Here is a 20,528-nt window from a genome sequence, read left to right as displayed (position 1 = left end):
TCAGATAATTAAAGATAAATTAAGTAAATGGTCTCTTTGTTCTAAATTATATTACAGAACTCTCAAAGAAGAGTCACAGTACTAAGCACAAAACCAGAAATATGTTGCAATCATTTGCAATATTATTAAAAGTTGAATAAGGGTCATTCTGAAGTATGTTAACTGGGAGTTTTTTCTGCTTTTAAAATTTCTACATAAAGATGAGATTAAAATGCTTAAAAGTATATTTCAGGGGCACCTGGGTAACTTGGTCAGTTAAGCATCCAACTTTAGCTCAGATCATGATCTCACAGTTCATAGGTTTGAGCCCTGCATCAGGTTCTGTGCTGACAGCTCAGAGCCTGGAGCCTGCTTCAGATTCTGTGTCCTTCTCTCTCTCTCTGCCCCTCTCAAAAATAAATTAATTAAAAAAAAATTTAGGGGCACCTAGGTGGCTCAGTCAGTTAAGCGTCCAACTTCAGCTCAGGCCATGATGTCGTGGTTCGTGAGTTTAAGCCCCACATCGGGCTCTGTGCTGACAGCTCAGAGCCTGAAGCCTGCTTCAGATTCTGTCTCCCTCGCTCTCTGCCCCTCCCCCACTCACATTCTGTCTCTGTCTCTCTCTCTCAAAAATAAACATTAAAAATTTTTTTAATTTAAAGACAGTATATTTCTGAGCAAATTTTTATCTAGCAAAATACCCTCTTTTTGGTAATTACTCTGCTTAATGTCAGCTTTGTTTTCAGTTACCCTCACCACAATGCTGGTTAAAGAGATAGTCCCATCTTTAACACAAAAATATTTTTTTTCCTTGGTTTTCTAGAAGCGTTAAATTTGTAAGGAGAGTCAGAGAAAATCCAACCTACATTTGGGTACCTGATGCCATTAAAATCAGTCGGGAAAACAGAGCCTAAACTGACATCACAGTAGTAGTAATTCCCACTAAGATCTGAAAAAAGCAAAAATAAAAATAAAAATTCTCTCTGTGGAAATAAGTATTCACTTGTAACTAAGATGATGAATTATCCCATTACTTATGTTCAAAGCAGCCATACTTTAATACAGTATCACTCCCTAAAGTAGCACTTTTCTAATGATATATAGAACAATTATTCTAACATCTTTAAACTAAATTTACCCATTGTTTTTATATTCATTTATTTGTAAGTACTTTTCAAAGTGAAAGTACTTAGATTATTTTTTGGTGCCACATACTTTCAATAAGCAATGAATTCAAAATGCATAGGGTAAAGTAATACATTAATTTTATTGTTATTATTAATTTTTACAGAAAAGTTGATGAGTTTTACTTTGTACTTAATTCACAGAACTGCTCATAATTCATCTATTATTCTTATAATACTCATAAATCATGTATTCCTCCCATATCCATCTTATACTATATTTATAAGTGTGCCTGACAGGTAATGCAATTAATAAAACAAAAATCAAACCAAAAGTACCCTGTGGAAAAATTTACTTATAAATAGTATTTTTGTCATAGACTAAACCAAAAGAACCCTAATAGTTAAAATTTTACCAAAACTACAAGTGAAATTTTTTATCAAACTCTTCCAAATGAAAACAAAAACCTACCAGCCAATGAATTTATCCATTAACAACCTACATCAACATTTACCACACACAGAAGATTAGAATAAATCTGACGTGCCTTCTTACTTATCTCCCTGGAAAGTATAATCACCACTATGTCTCATAGCTGAATGAATTTATTGTTAAATAAAGGGAAGTATGAAAAAAATAATGTATTCTATGAACTGCAAAGTATACTCAGTAGGGAGGCAGAGTACGGAAGACATGTACCAACTGGGTAATCAAGAAATTTGGTTTTAATGTCTGATACTAAAGGTAAGCCCAGGTAATTACCGAATCAGAGCTTCTACATAAAATCAGGGTTATATCCTCAATGAAAAGAGATCTTTCAGATCTCTGAAAGAGAGATTTAAAAAAAAAGTTGACAGGGGCACCCAGGAGGCTCATTTGGCTCATTAAGCATCCAGCTCTTGACTTTGGCTCAGGTCATGATCTCACAGTTCATGAGTTCGAGCCCCGCATCGGGCTCTGAGCTGACAGTGCAGAACCTGTAGGAATTCTCTCTCTCTTTCTGCCCCTCCCCTACTTGTGTGCTCTGTCTCTATCTCTCTCAAAATAAATAAACTAAAAAAAAAAAGTTTTTAATTAAAAAAATGAATTTAAAAAAGTAGGATTTTTTAAAATGTTCTTATTTATTTTTGAGATAGAGAGGCAGAGCGTGAGTGGAGGAGGAGGAGAGAGAGGGAGACATAGAATCCAAAGCAAGGTCCAGGCTCTGAGCTGTCAGCACAGAGCCCGACACAGGGCTCGAACCCGCAAACCATGAGATCATGACCTGAGCCGAAGTCGGACACTTAACTGACTGAGCCACCCAGGCGCCCCAAGAAAGTGTTTTTTTTTTTTTAAATCTTGTCTGCAGAGGCAGCCAGAAAATGTCTATTTCAGCCTTGATTCTATGTGAAAAATAAAAACAGCTTCCCTTGGACACTTTTGGTCCGAAACTAGACATCGTGTCACTCTGGGCATGAATTCACCCTACATAAGGTCCCAAAAAAAATGCATGCCAAAATTTTAATTTAATTTGGACCAAGGTCAATAGGTCCCCAGAAGCGCACATTCTCTCTAGAGCAGGGGTGGGCAATCTAAGACCCAAGGGAGCCCAATCTGGAACAAAGCCGTGCTCCTTTGTGTATGTATTGTCTGTGGCTGCTTTCATGCTTTAACAGAATTGCCTAGTTGTGATAAAGACCATATGGCCCACAAGCCTAAAATATTTACTATCTGGCCCTTTACAGAAAAGACTAAGACCCTACTATAAAATACTGATAATAAGGTCAAATGTATTTAAAACAAAACAAGATGAACTAAAACAGTGGAAAACAGTAGCCTGTAAACTGGAGGTTGATCAAAGGGTAAAAGTACTGGTTAACTTCAGATTCATTTTTTAAAACTTTAAAAAGCAAAACCTCTGGATCAAGTAGAAGTACAGTGATAGTTTAATTCTGAAACTTCCCATTATCCTCAGAGAAGGCGTATAAAAAAATAAGGAAAACATGAAAGTGAAAGAAAAAGAAAATTAAAAATCCAGAGAAACTATGAATGAAAGAAAGAAAACTACAAATCAGGTGTGACTATGCAAACAGCAAGTGAAACCAAGAGAGTCACACAGAAGAGGTCACACGCATGCAGAAGAGAAACACAGGGTGTGGACGAAGCCTACTGGTGGCAGACCTCAAAAATTACCGCGCTCCTTCCCATCAAAAATTGCCTTGACTCTCCCTAAACATAAAAAGAGCCATAACTAAAAACAAGAAGACAACAGAGTGACACAAAATGTACAAAAACCAGATGGAATCACAAAGCAAAATCCAACTTTTTCTCGTACACAAGAGATACATTTAAAACAAAGTGGTTCTGAAAGGTTAACAAGAACGAAAGGGAGGGCAAAAGTTTACCAGGAAAAGGCTAAAGCCCTTCCCGCAAAAAACAAGAGCCATGAAATTAATATCACACAAGGTAGAAACCAAGTCAAAAACAGTAAACAAGCGATTTATAATATTACAAGATACAACTTGCAACTTTCACAAAGCATAAATTCCAAAATATATAAGGAGAAATAGGCAAAAATAAACTAACATTTTTAGACTTTAATTCAATTTTCAGAGCATGACAGATAAAGTACAAAAAAAAAGAAGGAAGGAATCTAAGTTCCAAACATATAAATGATATAGATTAGATACAGACATAGATATATCAAATGCCATACCTTGATATTATAAGATTTACCTCCTTTTCAAGTGCCTATAAAACTTGAAAACTAGCCCACAAAAAAAAAATCTCAATAAATTACAAAAAGTAGAAACAATACTTAACAACATTCCCTGAATACCATAATGAAACCAAAAGTTAATAACAAAATCAAAAACCAAAACAAGCTTTCTACATAGAAAATTTGTAACTCTTGCTTAAACAACTCTTAGGCTCCTCTAAAAAATGCAATGATAGCGCATCCGTTTCAATGCCACCATGAGCTGTTATGGCAATAATGTGTTACACAGCAGTTTATTCAATGCAGCATTGCTTATTAACCATTACACTCCAAAATGTTCCCATCAGCAGACATTCTCTTTAGATTTCTCCTATTTTCACAGTAAAATAAGAAGTAAAGTCATCAGCTGAGGCTAATCATGGAGAAGGGAGTGGCTGGAAGTTTGAAGAGAGGAAAATGTATGACATAGTCAACTTGGAGAGTTGGAGGAGAGACTGGTGATTATGAACTTAAAGCTGGGTAAGGTTAGAAGTACAGGTAAGAGAGTGATAGTGAAAATCTGATAGGTTTGATGGACTAAAGGCTCTATTAAGGCTGGAGAATTGTCAGACTTTGGGTACTAGAAGGAGTAAGCTGGAAAGACCAGTGGCATTTTAGAGTAAGATATCTAAAATGGAAATTACGGGATGCACTGAGGTATAGGTCAAGAGTACGACAAAGGGAGAGTGTGACTCAACCAGGATGGAAAACAAGATTTCTGAAAGACAGATTTAAAAAAAAAAAAAAAAGTTGACAGGCGCACCCAGGAGGCTCATTTGGCTCATTAAGCATCCGGCTCTTGACTTTGGCTCAGGTCATGATCTCACAGTTCATCAGTTCGAGCCCCGTATCAGGCTCTGAGCTGACAGTGTGGAACCTGCTAGGAATTCTCTGTCTCTTTCCATCTCTTTCTGCCCCTCCCCTACTTGTGTGCTCTGTCTCTCTCTCTCTCAAAATAAATAAATAAACTAAAAAAAAATTTTTAATTAATTAATTAAAAAATTATTTTTAAAACTGAGAGTCTAAGTATTAGAAGTATTTAAGTGGATACTGAAATCAGAAAAATATTTGGCTAGGGGCGCCTGAGTGGCTCAGTCAGTTAAGCATTCCACTTCGGCTCAGGTCATGATCTCACAGTTCATTAGTTCGAGCCCTGCATTGGAGCCTGCTTCAGATTCTGTGTCTCCCCTCTGCCCCTCTCCCGCGCGCTCTCTCTCTCTCTCCTCTCAAAAATAAATAAAAACATTAAAAAATTTTAAAATAAAAAGAAAATTATTTGGCTAATGTATGCAGGACATAATGATAATGAGCCACAAGCTGTATTTTTTGAGGAATACAACACACTGATCTGAGGAGTGAACAGAGAGTGAAGAAGAAGTAACAGGTGGCACAGTCTGATGCGAAGCTGAGTGGTTTAGAAGAGGAAGGAGTTTAAAGAGAGTAAAATGGCACCAAGGAGTAAGAAGGATACATAATCATTCTCCACCCAACTGCAGTGGGGGACATATAAACAGATCACCTGAGAAAGGATTGCAGGGGAGAGACAAGAGTATTTGCAAAGGGAGGCTTCTTCTGAGCACATTAAGGGCTCTCTTGTTGATCTGCAAGCAAGATTTCTCATTAACATTACACAAGGACTCTAAATAGTTGGATATAGTTGTCTATAGACAAAAGAGCCAAAAACTTGAGTTCATAATAGTGACCAGAGCTAGAAATGGAATATGTTCTTCAAACAGGGATCATAAAGTATTTGTAGGCAATTTTGTTAATCTTATAAGTGTTTGAAAATGTCATAGAGAATTCAAAAAAATAATAAAGTACCAGAAAAACAAAGGAGAGTACAAAAAGTCATATGTAGATCACTTCAGTCACCTTCACCTACCAGATAATGATCTCTTATAAAAGCCAACAGATTATCCTCGGGAAGCTTACTTTAAAAGAATAATACACAGATAGAGATATTGCAGTAAGATTAGAAACAGAACTCTGAAAAATAAAAATCCTGAAATCATGGACTGAATAGTAAAGAGACTAGGTTAGTTTTAGTTCTTACTCATAAGTAAAATCCAAAGAAATAGCACCATCTGTTGGAACTTCTCATATTTATAAATATTCTCAATTCTCGAAAAATGTGTGACTGGTATGTAACATTTCTCCACTTTCGGCTAAGAAGATAAATATTGAAAAACCAAAGCTAACACAAAATGAAAAGGTTTATATTAAAAAGTTTTCAATCTTAGCTAATAATTCTGATTTCAAAAAACTCACTATTTGGCTAAATTCATATGAAGATTTTATTAAAGATAAAAATATTGCCAACTAATAAAGAAAAGTATATAGTTGCATTTTCAAAGTAACTCACAGATATGGTATTCCTGTATGCTGCTTGTATAACCATATATTGCAGAATATCCAAATATTACGATCATGACAACATCTCTACTATCCAGCTCCATAATGTGAGCTGAATGTCCCTCCACAGCGTACTGCTGACCATGTCCAAGAACAGTAGGGGTTTTTGTACTCCATGACTGACTGTGTATGTTAAAAACCCATAATTCATCTGTGACATTGCCATCATTTGTTTCAATTCTGCCTCCATACATAAAGATGTTTTCCTGTAAATTAAAAAAACATGTATTAATAAAAAAAATAGTCATACCTCAGCAATATATATTAATTAAAAATAAAGGCTCAACTTAAACTTTAGTAATCCTAACTCACAACACGTATAAAGTACAGTTCTTATTTATAAAAAGTCAAATGAGAATCAATGTTTTTATTTACAAGAAGAAGGGGCAATGCTTTTACTTACAAGAAGAAGGGGAAAAAAAACCCATGTTTTCAAAAAGTTACCTTAAGATACTTTATTTAAAACAGCTGTATTATATAGTTAAATTAACCATGTATAATTATCTTAGTTGTTGAGTCCCTAGTTCTTCAAATGTTACCATCTATGTGTATTGCTTTGTGCTATTGTCATTCACTGTTTTCATCAAGTAATGCCCAAAAAGGAAGATCACACTATGATCTGGTAGGTCCACTATGTGGAGCCCATTACTGTTACTTCTCATGGCTATGGACAGATACTTTATAGCACTTATAAATTATACAAATAAATTCAACCACCTATGATTGAAATGAGTGATACACAAATGATATACAACATTACTATTTCCATAACCTAGGAACATAAAGGAATTTCATCAACCTAATAAAGAGCATCTAAGAAAAACACACAGCTAATATTAATACTTAATGGTGAAAGACTGATGCTTTCCCACTAAGGTCAGGAACAAGACAAAGATGCCCAATTTGCCACTTATATTCAACACTGCAGTGGAGGTTTTAGCCAAAGCAAAGAAACAAAAAAAATGAACACAGGCATCCACATTGGAAAAGAAGTAAAATATTTCTGTTCATACATTATATGAACTTGTATACAGACAACCCTAAGAAATAAAAAATAATAGTTAGAAAAAATATTAGAGCTAATAAATGAATTCAGTAACACTGTAGAATACAAAATCAATGTACAAAAAAAATCTATTATATTTATATACACTTTATTTTTTTATTTTTTTTTTATTTTTTTTTAACGTTTATTTATTCTTGAGACAGAGAGAGAGACAGAGCATGAACGGGGGAGGAGAAGAGAGAGAGGGAGACACAGAATCGGAAGCAGGCTCCAGGCTCTGAGCCATCAGCCCAGAGCCCGACGCGGGGCTCAAACTCACGGACCGCGAGATCGAGAGATAGCGACCTGAGCTGAAGTCGGACGCTCAACCGACCGAGCCACCCAGGCACCCCTATTTATATACACTTCAAATGAACAATCCAGGGGCGCCTGGGTGGCTCGGTCGGTTAAGCAACCAACTTCAGCTCAGGTCATTATGTCATGGTTTACAAGTTCAAGCCCTGGTTGGGCTCTATGCTGACAGCTCAGAGCCTGGAGCCTGCTTCAGTTTCTGTGTCTCCCTCTCTCTGTGTTCCCCCTCCCCCCACTCATGTTCTGTCTCTCTCTCAAAAATAAAATATAAAAAAAAATTAAAAAAACATTAAAAATATTTTTTTAAAAATTGTGATTGATAAAAATTTGTCTTAGTAAATAAATCATAAACATTTTTAAAAAATGAACAATCCAGAACTGAAACTATGCAAACAATTCCATTTACAAAAGCATCAAAAAGTAAATACTTAGAAATAAATTTAACAAAAGAAATTACAAACTTATTTTTACAGATTTTATCTTGAAGTAATCTCTATACCCAGTGTGGGGCTCGAACTCACAACCCGAAGATCAAGAGTCACACACTCCACTGACTGAGCCAGGCAGGCACCTTAAAAGAAATTACAAATTTAAACTCTGAGGGGCGCCTGGGTAGCTCAGTTGGTTGAGTGACCGACTTCGGCTCAGGTCATGATCTCACGGTCCGTGAGTTTGAGCCCCGCGTCGGGCTCTGTGCTGCCAGCTCGGAGCCTGGAGCCTGCTTCTGAATCTGTGTCTCCCTCTCTCTCTGTCCCTCCCCAACGCATGCTCTGTCTCTCTCTGTCTCAGAAAATAAACATGAAAAAAAAAAAACAACAAATTTAAACTCTGAAAGCTACAAAGCATTGTTGAAAATAATCTTTAAAGATCTAAATGAATGGAAAGATATCTCATGTTCATAGATCAAAAACTTAATGTAGTTAAGATGGCAATCTACACATTCAGTGCAATCTTTACCGAAATCCTGGAGGGCTTCTTTGTAGAAACTGACAAGTTGATTCCAAAAGTCACATGCAATTGCAAAGAACCCAAAATATCCAAACAATCTTAAAAAAGAAGGGGTGCCTCGGTTAAGCATCTGACTTCAGCTCAGGTCATGATCTCACAGCTAGTGGGTTCAAGCCCCGCACCAGGCTCTGAGCTGTCAGCATCTCCCTCTCTCTCTGATCCTGTCTCTCCCTCTCGCTCTCTCTCTCTCTACTCCTCCCCTACTTGCACTCTCAAAAAATGAATAAACGTTAAAAAAAAAAACTTTTTTAAAGAATATAATTGGAGGACTCACACTTTTTGATTTCAAAACTTACTATGAAGGAAAAGTAATCAAGACAGTATGCTACAGGCATAAAGTCAGGCATATAAGTCAATAGAAATGAGAGTCCAGAAATAAATCCTTACATCTAAAGTCAAGTGATGCTTGGCAAGAGGGCCAATACCATTCAGGGAGAAAGAATAGCCTCTTCAACAAATGGTATAAAGAGAAATAGTCAACATGAAAAAGAGAGAACTTGAACCCTACTGCATACCATGTACCAAACCTAACTCAAAATGGATCAAAAAAAAAAAAAAAAAAAAAAAAGATATAAATGTAAGTACCAAACCATAAAACTCTTGAAAGAAACATGAGGTAAATCTTCATAACCTTGGATTTGGTAAATGGATTCTTAAATATAACAACAAAACACAAGCAACCAAAGAAAAACAATAATAAATTGGATTTCATCGAAATTAAAAAACTTTTAGGTTTCAAAAGACACTGCTCACAAAGGAAAAAAATCTGCAAATGATGTATCTGATAAGGAACTTGTACCTAGAATATATAAATAACTCTCACTTCTCAATAATAAAAAGACAAATAACCCAATTAAAAATGGGCAAAGGACCTGAATATACATTTCTCCACAGACCACACAAATAGGCAATAAGCACACGAAAAGATGACCCACATCATTAGTCAACAGAGAAACAGAAATCAAAACAAAACGAGACACCACTGCACAATGACGAGGATGGCCATGATCAAAATGGTATCAAATAACCAGTGTTATAGCAAGGATGTAGAATAACTGGAACCTTTATAGATGGCTAGTAGAAACATAAAATGATACAGCCACGTTGGAAAACAGTTTGGCAATTCCTCAAAAAATTAAATAGAGAGTTATTATTTGGCCCAGCAATTCCCAAGCCTATGTATATACCCAAGAGAAATACAAGCATATGTCCACACAAAAACTTATCCATGACTATTCACAGCAGCATTATCATAACAGCCACAAAAGGTGAAAACAACCCAAATGCCCATAAATTGATAAATGAAAAACCCAAATGTAGTATACTCATAAAACAGAATATTATTTAGCCATAAAAATGAAATATGGATACGTGCTACAGCATGCTTGTCATAAACCATATAGTATACAATTTCATTTATACGCAATGTGCAGAACACACAAACTTATAGAGACAGGAAGTAAATTCATGATTGCTTAAAGCTGGGAAGATGAGGAGGTTTGGGGTGATAGCTAAAGATTACAAGTTTCTTTGTAAGGTAATGAAAATGTTCTAAAACAGAAGATACAACTTTACAATTTTATGCATATCTGCAAAAGATTGTTGTGTAACTCTGAATAGACTAAAAACCATTCAACTATATACTTTAGATGAGCGAACTGTATGGTATATCAATTATATCTCAAAAGCTGTTACCAAAAATATGAAATAAATCAAAAACTAAAATTAAAAACCAAAATTAAAAGAAAAAAGCATTTATATTACACACATATATATACACTTAGTTTTTATTTTATCTTTAAAACATGCACATGCAAAAAAAAAAAAGAGTAGCAGTTTATTCTTTACATTGCTTCTGTAAATTTCCTTAACTAAGCACAGAAAATAGGTCAGTTCTCATTTGAAAGTCCTAGTCACACACCACAAAATACATGAATCTTTTTTTGTTCAAAACAAAAACCAGTTAAGTAGCCTATCATTTTAATCATACTAAATTCATGAATTACACGAATACATAAAATAACTGAGTACGATGCAATCCCTATCAAAATCTCAATGACATTTTTGGAGAAATAGAATAATCTAAAAATTCATATGGAATCTTAAGTGACCCTGAAGAAGCAAAACAAACATGCAAAACAAGACCAAACGTGGAGGTCTCATACTTCCTCATTTCAAAACTTACTACAAAACTACAGTAGTTAAAATAGTGTAATATTGGCAAAAACACAGACACAAATCAAAAGAATAGAGAGGCCAAAAATACACCCTTGCACATATGATGAAATGATTCTCAACAAAAGTAGGTGCCAAGACATTCAGTGAGGAAAAGATAGTCAGTCTTTTTAACAAATGGAGCTGGGAAAACAGAATATTTACATACAAAAGAATGAAAGTGAACTCTTACCTAACACTACAAACAACTCAAAATCGATTAAAGACCTAAATATAAAAACTAAAACTTTAGGAACTCTTAAAAGATAACATAGGGAAAAGTCTTCCTGACATTGGATTTGACAATGATTTCTTGGATATGACACCAAAAGCCCAGAGAACAAAAGAAATAGACTGAAACTGAACTATGCTAAATTAATTGAACTATGCTAAAATTAAAAACTTTTGTGTATCAAAGAACATACCAACAAAATGAAAAGACTGCCCACAGAATGGGAGAAAATATTTGCAAATCATTGTTCTGAGGAAGGAGTTGATATCTAGAATATATAAAGAACACCTACAGCAACACTTCACACTTTGATGACTACTATCAAAAAAACAAAACAAAACAAAGAACAAGTGTGACAAGGATGTGGAGGAATTAGAATCCTGTGCACTGCTGGTGAAAATGTAAAGTGGTGAAGCTGCTATGGAAAACAATATGGCAATTTCCTCAAAAAATTTAAAATACAATTATAATATAGTTCAGCAACTCCTCTTCTGGCTATCTACCAAAAGATTTTAAAGCAGGAACTTAAACAGATATACATCCATGTTCACAGCAGCACTGTTCACAAGAGGCAAAAAGGTGAAAGCAACCTAAGGGTCTATCAATGGATGAATGGATAAACAAAATGTGGTATATCCATGCAATGGAATATTATTTAGGCTTAAAAAAGAAGGATATTGTAACAAATACTACATGGATGAACCTTGAGGACATTATGCTAAGTGAAATAAGCCAGTCAAAAGTCAAACACTGTATGATTCCACTTACATGAGGTACCTAGAATAGTCAAATTCACAAAGACAAAAGATAGAACAGTGGTTGCCAAGGGCTGGGGAAGAAGGAGATGGGGAGTAACTATTTAATGAGTATTATAGTACCAGTTTTGCAAGATGAAACAAAGTCTGGAAATAATGGTGATAATGATTGTACAACAATTTGAACGTACTTAATACCACCGAAACATTTTTAAATGGCTAAAATGGTAAATTTTATATTATGTGTACTTTACTACAATTTTTAAAAAGTGATTAACATGATGACTAGGTATAAAGCAACATACAAAAACTCAACCTTCATTTCTTCTCATGTTTAATAAAGAATTGTACTAAAATCTATTTTTTTACTAAAATACTGTATGAGTTTGAGACATTGCAAGTTACTGTGATCCACGATCTATTGTTCTCATTAAGTATTTGAAATAAATGTGAGATTTAGTAATTTTTTTCTCTAAGGTGAACTCTAAAAACAAAACAAAACAAACAAAAAAAAAGGAATGGTTAGAATTTAAAAAGCAGGATCCTTACCTGATGTAAAGCAAGAGAGTGTCCATATCTCTGGAGAGGACCCCTTGAAAGACTTCCTACATTCCATATACTACTTTCTAAATTGTAACTAAAAGTGAAAAAAGAAAATTATTTTATAAGCTAAGATTCATTTCTGGTTTTTTAATTTGCATATGTTTTTCTCACTTATATTCAAGTATTCATTAAATTCAAAAACAATTATAACTAATAAACTTATAGTTTCATGTACCATATTAGAAATTTTTAATAAAGACTCATTCAAGATATACATATGGTAAATTAGAATTCAATCACCTAAATATGTAATATACATTAACTTGACTAAGCTATTTATTACTGGAATTAATTTGTTCAGTTACCTTTAACAGTTTCAACCAACTGATTAGCCTAAACAATAAGTGAGCTATTCTGCATTTTTAATTTGTTTTTAAAGCCAGTTTTTTCTTTTGAAAATAAAAGAAAATTCTCTCCATATATACAATGGCCATTTGCTTTATTCATTTTTATTCTTTTACACACTCTAAGCTTAGCATTATATAAATTAATTAAGAAGTATTATTTCTATGCCAAAAATAACTTGTTCACAGATCACTTTTTGAAATATAATGAATCTAGTAAGATAGAAGCTTCTCTAAAAATAAGGTACTTATTGGATTACAGGATACAAAAAGAAAATTAATTATTTATGCCACTGGTCTAAAAATACAGATATGAAAAGAGACGTTCCAAACTATGAATCTTAAATGCTTATCTAACAGAACTCCAGTTGTCATCATCATGCTTTACACTCCTATTTCCTCAATTTACCAAAAGGTAAAAAACAAAGCACCCAGCTAAGAAGTGACTAGAACAATGTTTAAGAAGCTCCCTGTCAATTATTATTTCCCCTCTTCTCTGTCTTCCTTCAACTCATCAGAAAAGGTAAGGGAGCTCCCTTCACAAAAAAATAAAAAATAAAAAAAATAAATAAAGTCAACCAAAAATTGTCTTCAGGATTATGTTTAACTTATATCCTACCCTTGGAGTTATAAAACACACGTGTATGGCATGAATGAGGAAATCGATCAGAACATATCTTCCACAGACTCCTACCTACATCCACCTACCTACCATATCTGCACCCAACACACTTGTTTTCCACTAAGTTACCATAAATTAGGGCTCAGTAAACTATTTAGATGAAGGGCCAGATGGTAAATATTTTAGGCTTTGTGTACCCCACTACATTCGTCTTCCTTTCTTTTCTATAGCTCCTTACCAATGCAAAAACCATTGTTAGCATCTAGGTCCTAGGCCCCTACTTGGCAGTCGGCTGGTACCTGCTATCAACAAACTAAATTTGTGTTTCTGGGGCACTAGATCCACAACACTCTAGTAGTTCTCCCATCTCTTTCCTATATCACCACTTTCTGGTCTTACTAGATAATTCCCATCAATATAAAAACATGGTGTTACTTTTCCCCACTTATAAAAAAAAATTTTTCTCTTGAAAAGAGAAAAGAGAAAAGAGAAAGACTACCCTGTCAGGCTATCACTCCATTTCTTTACTGCCCCATTTCTTCCTTGTCCCTCCCTACAACTCTCTCTACTCTCTCTTCAACTAACTCCAATCAAGCTTTTAAAAACACTGCTCCAGCAAAACCGTTTTTGCTAAAATCAACTTCCTCATGCCAAATCCCTGCCCACTTCTCAGTCTTCCATTTTCCTGTACCCAGTTAATCATTAGCATTTGACACTGTTAATCAAACCTTCCTCTTCATCTACTGTCTTCAAAGACATCACACCGTTGGTTTTCCTACCTCACTGGCCACTCATTTCAGTCTCCTCTGATGGTTTCTCCTCTTTTCCCCTGATCTCCTAGTGATATGGTGCCTCAGGCTCAGTTCTTGGTCCTCTTCTCCACCTAAAATTCATTCCCTTGATGATTTCATCCTAACTCAAGCTCCGTTCCTACTCTTCCTCCCAATCCCAGGATATTCATGACTAGACACAGTGACTCTTAAATATAAGTCAAAGCATGCTCATACATCCCCATGACTCCCCAAAAGATCTACAATACCCTACATAATCTCTCCCCCCCTCCATTATCCCTGTAATTTCATGCTTCCCTCTCATGCACTCGGTGAAAGTCAAATGGGCCTCCTTGCTGCTGCTTGAACTAAGTAGCTCCCACATTAAGGCTTTTGTCTGGCTCTTTCCCTGCCTCCAGATAACTGACATTGTCCACTGACAATGCCTAACCTCCTTCAAGTCTGTTCAATTATCACCTTTCCCGTGATGCCTACCTTGACAACTACATTTATAACTCTCTCCTCTTAGGCACTCGTGATTTGCTTATCCTATTTATCTTGCCATCTCTGTATATGTGCATACATATAATTTACTTACAGTGTACTTACCTATTATGGTAATTATATATTTTTTCTAATTGCTTATCATTCCTCACTAACTCCATAAAGATAAGGACATTTATTACGTCCACTGATTTATCCCAAGTATCAAGCAAAGAGTAAATATTAAAAAGTTTGCTATGCCCATAAATACATGTCAGTTCTCACAAATGTCAATGTATATACATTCTATAAAACATTCTAATTTAATACACTAATATAGAACTTTTATATTACTGAACAATTTCATCTTAAAATGTAACATCTATATCTCAATTAAATTCCACAGGAGATAAATCGACTTATGACGGACATTATCACTTCTAAAAACTTACCTACCTACTCTCCTACTTTTTTATAAGTGGGGAAAAATCCTTACCTACAATTGAACTACATTCAGAATAATAAAAATATTCTCAAACTTATGAAAACAGTGATAGGGTCACTTCTAATCTAACACCTCACAGCTTAGTACAAAACTAAACACTGTAAGCAAAAGAGCCAGGTTACAGACAAAATAAAAAGTTAAACTATCTGATTCAAACGGGAAATATGTAAGTTTAGGAGAGTATAAAGCAATATTCATCACCTAACTTTAAATATGCTATTAAACTTGTACAGAACACAAACTCTTAAGATTCCCATGTTTCCTTGACAATTATACTCTGTGTTCACAACTCTCCTTTGCAAATATCACAATTTAATTCAAAGTTTTATTTTCATAGGCTTTTTCTTTTCATTAATCATAGTTAATTTACTCCTCGTTTCCACATTTAAATCTTACTATTTCTTCAGGTTCTTTGCATACCTTAACAACTCATTTAATCCCACCAACTCTCCTTCAATTCTTTCTATAATATTTTATCCTTCATATATTGTGATACATAATTCTAATTCTTCACTTAAATATTTACCTATAAATCTTCCCTTCTTTTCTCTCCAGAATTTACTTTATGTTATACTTTAATTTCAATCATAGTCAATCATAGTTTTAAAGCAGTGTCCTCCTAAACTCAGACTTTTTTATAACCCCCAAATTAACAAGGTTAATATTTTCAGTGCCTAGGGCTGCCAGATAAAATATAGGATGCTCAGTTAAATCTGAATTTCAGATAAGCAACCAACAATTTTTTAGTATGACTCATGCAATATTTGGAACAAAAACAAAAATACATATTTTAAAAATTATATATATATTGCATATTGCAAAGGGCCTACATATAATAACAAATTATTCATTGTTTATCTGAAATTCAAGTTTAACTAGGTGTCCTGTATATTTCTCTGCTGAATCTGGCAACCCAACTTGGTACACACTACTATGCTATACTGCCCAAGGTCAGTTTGATTGACTGGTTGATGCCCAAGTTGTACCAGTTATAACTATTACAAGTATCACCCTTGAAAACATTGATAATCAAATTATTCTATTTCCCCTTTTATTCTATTAATAGATGGTCAATAAAATATAATCACCAGCTGAAAAAAATCAGATAAACCTGCCATCATATGATTCCTCATATCATCTAATAATGCAGAGGATAATCTCTATTGAGCCAACAGTAAATGAATGATATACTTTATAATACTGGCACTGTTTTTCCCAAAAGCTTCTAAGGTAAATGCAAAGTAAAAGTTCAGGTAAATTAAAATTTACAGAACACACTGAAAGCATTTTTATACAAGCAATTACACTTCATTCTCAAAAAATAAAAGGTGGCAGGATTCATAATATCTAATACAGGCATGGTCCCCTACTTATTTGAAGTTAGTATTTTCATACTCAGAATTTGTTAAAAGGACTCTCTAGAGAGGTAATGAAATTTCAATACAAATAATTAACTATATGCACAATGGCAAATAATTAACTATGGATATATTGAGTTCATATATTCTCAAATCAGTCCCATGAAGCAAACAGATACTAGCACCAATATAACCACTTATAAATTTGGACAGCAATAAAATATTTAGGATAGGCCTTATTACCAAAAAGAACTGGCTTAAAAAAAAAAAAACAGATTATGAACATTTGAAAAAAAAACTTACTTCAGGACCATTTGAAAAGAACTGTAGTTAAAAGTATATCCACCAATCACCCACATAAATTTCCCATATAAAACTGCTTTATGGGAAGCCCGACCTACAGAAGGACTGAAGGGTTTAACATTTGGTAGAATCCAGTAAGATTCAGTAGAAGGAACATTCAAAGAACAATCAGGACCTATTAAAAAAAATCAAACACAATGCATTAAACAAAGACCTTAGATTATAGAAACAAAATATATGGATTAAGAGAATTTAAGAAATCAATGCTCATGATACTGATAAATATAATGTGCATGACAAATGGTCTGAAATATAAGTTACAGGAAAAATTCTAAGAGCAAATGTAATGCCTACAGGTGAAAAAAATTCACATACCAGACATACATACCATAGCCTAAAAGAATGATTTAAATACTATAAAATCTCATATTTACTTTATTTTTGCTAGTAGAATATCAGACGGCAAAACAATGTACTCAAATCCCAGTTTGGTCACTGACTGCAAGTGTGACCTTGGACAGGTCTGTTTACCTCTCCTGTCATCAATCCTTCATCTATAAAGATGAAACAGAAATAACAGTCTATTCCCTAAAGCTTATTATACATATCTAATTTTTTAAAAGACTGTAAAGATGAAAGCATTTATAATGTGTAAACCATTAGACAAATATAAAAATAAAAATTATATTTTCTTTGTATTTTTATTAAGAACAACCAAAATTTGTATCAGGGAGACTGAATGTCCTCAAACAGAAAAAAATATTATGCATAGTAAAATAAAAACTATTAATAAGTGCAGGGTAAATTAAATACTTTAAGTTGAAAATACTGCCTTTACCTATCCATATTCATGATATTACTCATGAGTCTTAATTTCCTCATCTGTAAAATGTAGACTAGCCTAGATCAGGTTTCCCAAACTTAAGTAATGGAAGGAATTCTCCTAAAGGAAATATATTTTCACCAAACTTAGAGGAGCTCATAAATCATTTTAATTCTAATAAAACTAAAATACACTCAAACAAAACTAGATATAAACTCTATTTGAAGTTCTTTTGTAAATATAAAACCAACAAAAATTTATAAATTATATACAAAAAAATTTATAAAACCAATAAAATTTATGTCTACCTAATAAGATGGGTGACACTGTTTTGCTCAAAGTAAATCATCGGTCCCAAGTTGAAAATGATATGATTATAGCACCTTTTTTTAAAAATGTTTATTTACTTTTCAGAGAGCACAAGCGGGGGAGATACAGAGAGATGGGAGACAAAGGGTCCTCCGAAACAGACTGTACTGACAGCGGGGAGCACGACATGGGGTTCAAACTCATGAACCATGAGATCATGACCTGAGCTGAAGTCAGACACTCAACTGACAGAGCCACCCAGGCGCCCCTATTACAGTACCTTTTTAACATAACTTTAGCATACCTGTATTATTTTGACATAATTCTCCCATCACTTTTTTTCCTTTACCCTTTATAAATCTTAAGTTCATACAATATGGCATTTTATCATGGTCACAAAAGCATCAAAACCCTCCAGCGATATTCTTTTTAGCCTATAATAAGTGATACTACTTGGTCCCAATCAGTAGTCCACAGGAATGCTGACACTGCAATCAAGTGACATTTTTACTCAATTATGAGATCAATCTCTTGCCTTAAATTTGTTAATACCAAAAAGTTTTAGGTTATCTTGAACCACAAATTTTTTAAACTTCCAAACAGAACCTGATTTGAGAAACATTAGCCTATACAGTTTCCTATTTGTGCACTCACCCCATGCATTCATTTATTCATCTTCAAAGCCCTTTTCATTTTTTTAAGATTTTGGTTTTTGTTTTTATTTATTTATTTTGAGAAAGAGAGAACGCGTGAGAGGGGCAGAAACAGAGAGAGGGAAAGAGAAAGAATCCCAAGCAGGCTCCACACTGTCAGTGCAGAGCCCCATGCAGGGCTCAAACTCATGAACTGTGAGATCATGACCTGAGCCCAAACCAAGAATTAGAAGTTTAACCAACTGAGCCACTCCAGCGCCCCTCATCTTCAAAGTACTTTTCAATGCTCACGTGCTAGGAGTGTATTTTTCAGGTACAAACTAAGTAGCAGTCTAGATTATCTCTTTGATAATGACATAATCTTTTAATAAGATACAGAAAACATTACTACTTCTGAGTGCAAAGACCATGAACTATTCCTTGGTAATTCAAGAAATTTAAGGAACACACTGCCGTCAAAAACATTTTTTAAGTCCAATTCTAAATCACTTAGAATTCATTTAATTCAGGTTGGCAAACAACAACCTGTGAGCAAAATCCAGCCCCATACTGTTTTTGAAAATAAAGTTTTATTAGAACATATCATGCTCAGGGCTCCTGCATGGCTCAGCTGGTTGGGTGACCGACTCTTGATAGCGGCTCAGGTCATGTTCTCACACCGTCTGGGTCCGTGTGTATAAGCCCGGCATCAGGCTCCGCACTGACAGCACACAGCCTGTTTGAGATTCTCTTTCCTTCTCTCTCTGTCCCTCCCCCACCCACTCTCTCTCTCAAAAAAATAAATGAACTTAGAAAAAAAAAAAAGAACATAGCATGCTCATCCATTTAAGTGTCATCTATGATGGCTTTTGCACTAGTAAAGTTGAGTACTTACAACACAGATCATGTGGCCTGCAAAGCTAAAAACTGCAGAAAAGGTTGCCAGTCTCTAATGAGATCATATGGACGTTATATATCAATAATGTATCCACTGGTATGAATTTTTATATCTTGTTTTCTCAAAAAGGAAACATAATTTTTTAAAAATCATGTAAGTCAGAAATAATAAAGCAAATAGGGTAAAATGTTAACAATAGATGAATTTGGGAAAAGGGCACTTGGACGCTTTTTTGTATTATTCTCATTCTTGCAACTTTTCCATAAATTTGAAATTCTTTCTAAATAAAAACTTAAAAACAGTCTCTGCCACCTAAAGGCACAGAGTTGGGAGCAGCAAATAATACCCAGGTATTACTTGGCAAAGGGTCTGATAAAGAACAACAGCAGGTAAAATTCTTAAGAGAGTCAGGAATACATTTAAAGCAGTCATATGTTTATGAAAACTGCACTAAAGCAAAATATTTCAGAGCAGGTTTGTGGCAGGCTGACTAATGGCCCCTAAAGATATCGAGGTCCTAATCACTGGAACCACTGGAATGTTCCCTTATCTGGCAAAAGGGACTTGGAAGATATGATTAAATTAGGAATCTTGAGCTAGGCAGTTTGTCCTGGATTATCTAAGCAGGCTCTAAATATAATCACAAGTGTCCTTACAAGACAGAGGCTCTGAATACAGAAGAAGAAAGCAATGTGACCACTGAAGCCAGATGCTGTGCTGCGAGCTCTGAAGATGGAGGAAAGGAGCTGGAAAAGTCAAGGATACAGACTTTTTCCTAGAGCCTCTAGGAGGTATGTGACCCTGTCAACGCAGAGACTTTAGCCCAGTGAAACTGATTCCAGGCTTCTTCCCTCAGAACGGCAGGAGATTAATAAATGTGCATTATTTTAAGACATGAGGTTTATGGTAATTTGTTACAGCAGGTACATGAAACTAATACCAATAACTTTATTTATTTATTTATTTATTTATTTATTTATTTATTTATTTATTTAATATAGAAAAGAGTTTTTAATTTTACTCAGTTATCTAAAATATCTGATTTTCTACACAAAATAG

General features: G+C 34.4%; 1 protein-coding gene across 2 annotated transcripts in view; it reads right to left on the bottom strand.

The window, feature by feature from the left end:
• Positions 1 to 20,528, bottom strand: part of ATRNL1 (attractin like 1) — a 779,266-nt gene that overhangs the window by 703,436 nt on the left and 55,302 nt on the right. For both annotated transcript variants that reach the window (XM_047073493.1, XM_047073492.1), the window contains exons 6-8: positions 16,808 to 16,982; positions 12,369 to 12,456; positions 6,204 to 6,459 (exon numbers count right to left, since the gene is read on the bottom strand). In XM_047073493.1, the coding sequence (XP_046929449.1) occupies positions 6,204 to 6,459; positions 12,369 to 12,456; positions 16,808 to 16,982 (519 nt within the window). The remainder of the gene's footprint in view (positions 1 to 6,203; positions 6,460 to 12,368; positions 12,457 to 16,807; positions 16,983 to 20,528) is intronic.

This window comes from Lynx rufus, unplaced genomic scaffold (assembly GCF_022079265.1).
Source record: "Lynx rufus isolate CCGP_SWC_20201006 ecotype Redwood Valley unplaced genomic scaffold, mLynRuf1.p SCAF_11, whole genome shotgun sequence".
Lineage (NCBI taxonomy): Eukaryota > Metazoa > Chordata > Mammalia > Carnivora > Felidae > Lynx > Lynx rufus.
The sequence above is the reverse complement of the archived record's forward strand: the minus strand, read 5'-3'. Positions and strand labels throughout refer to the sequence as shown.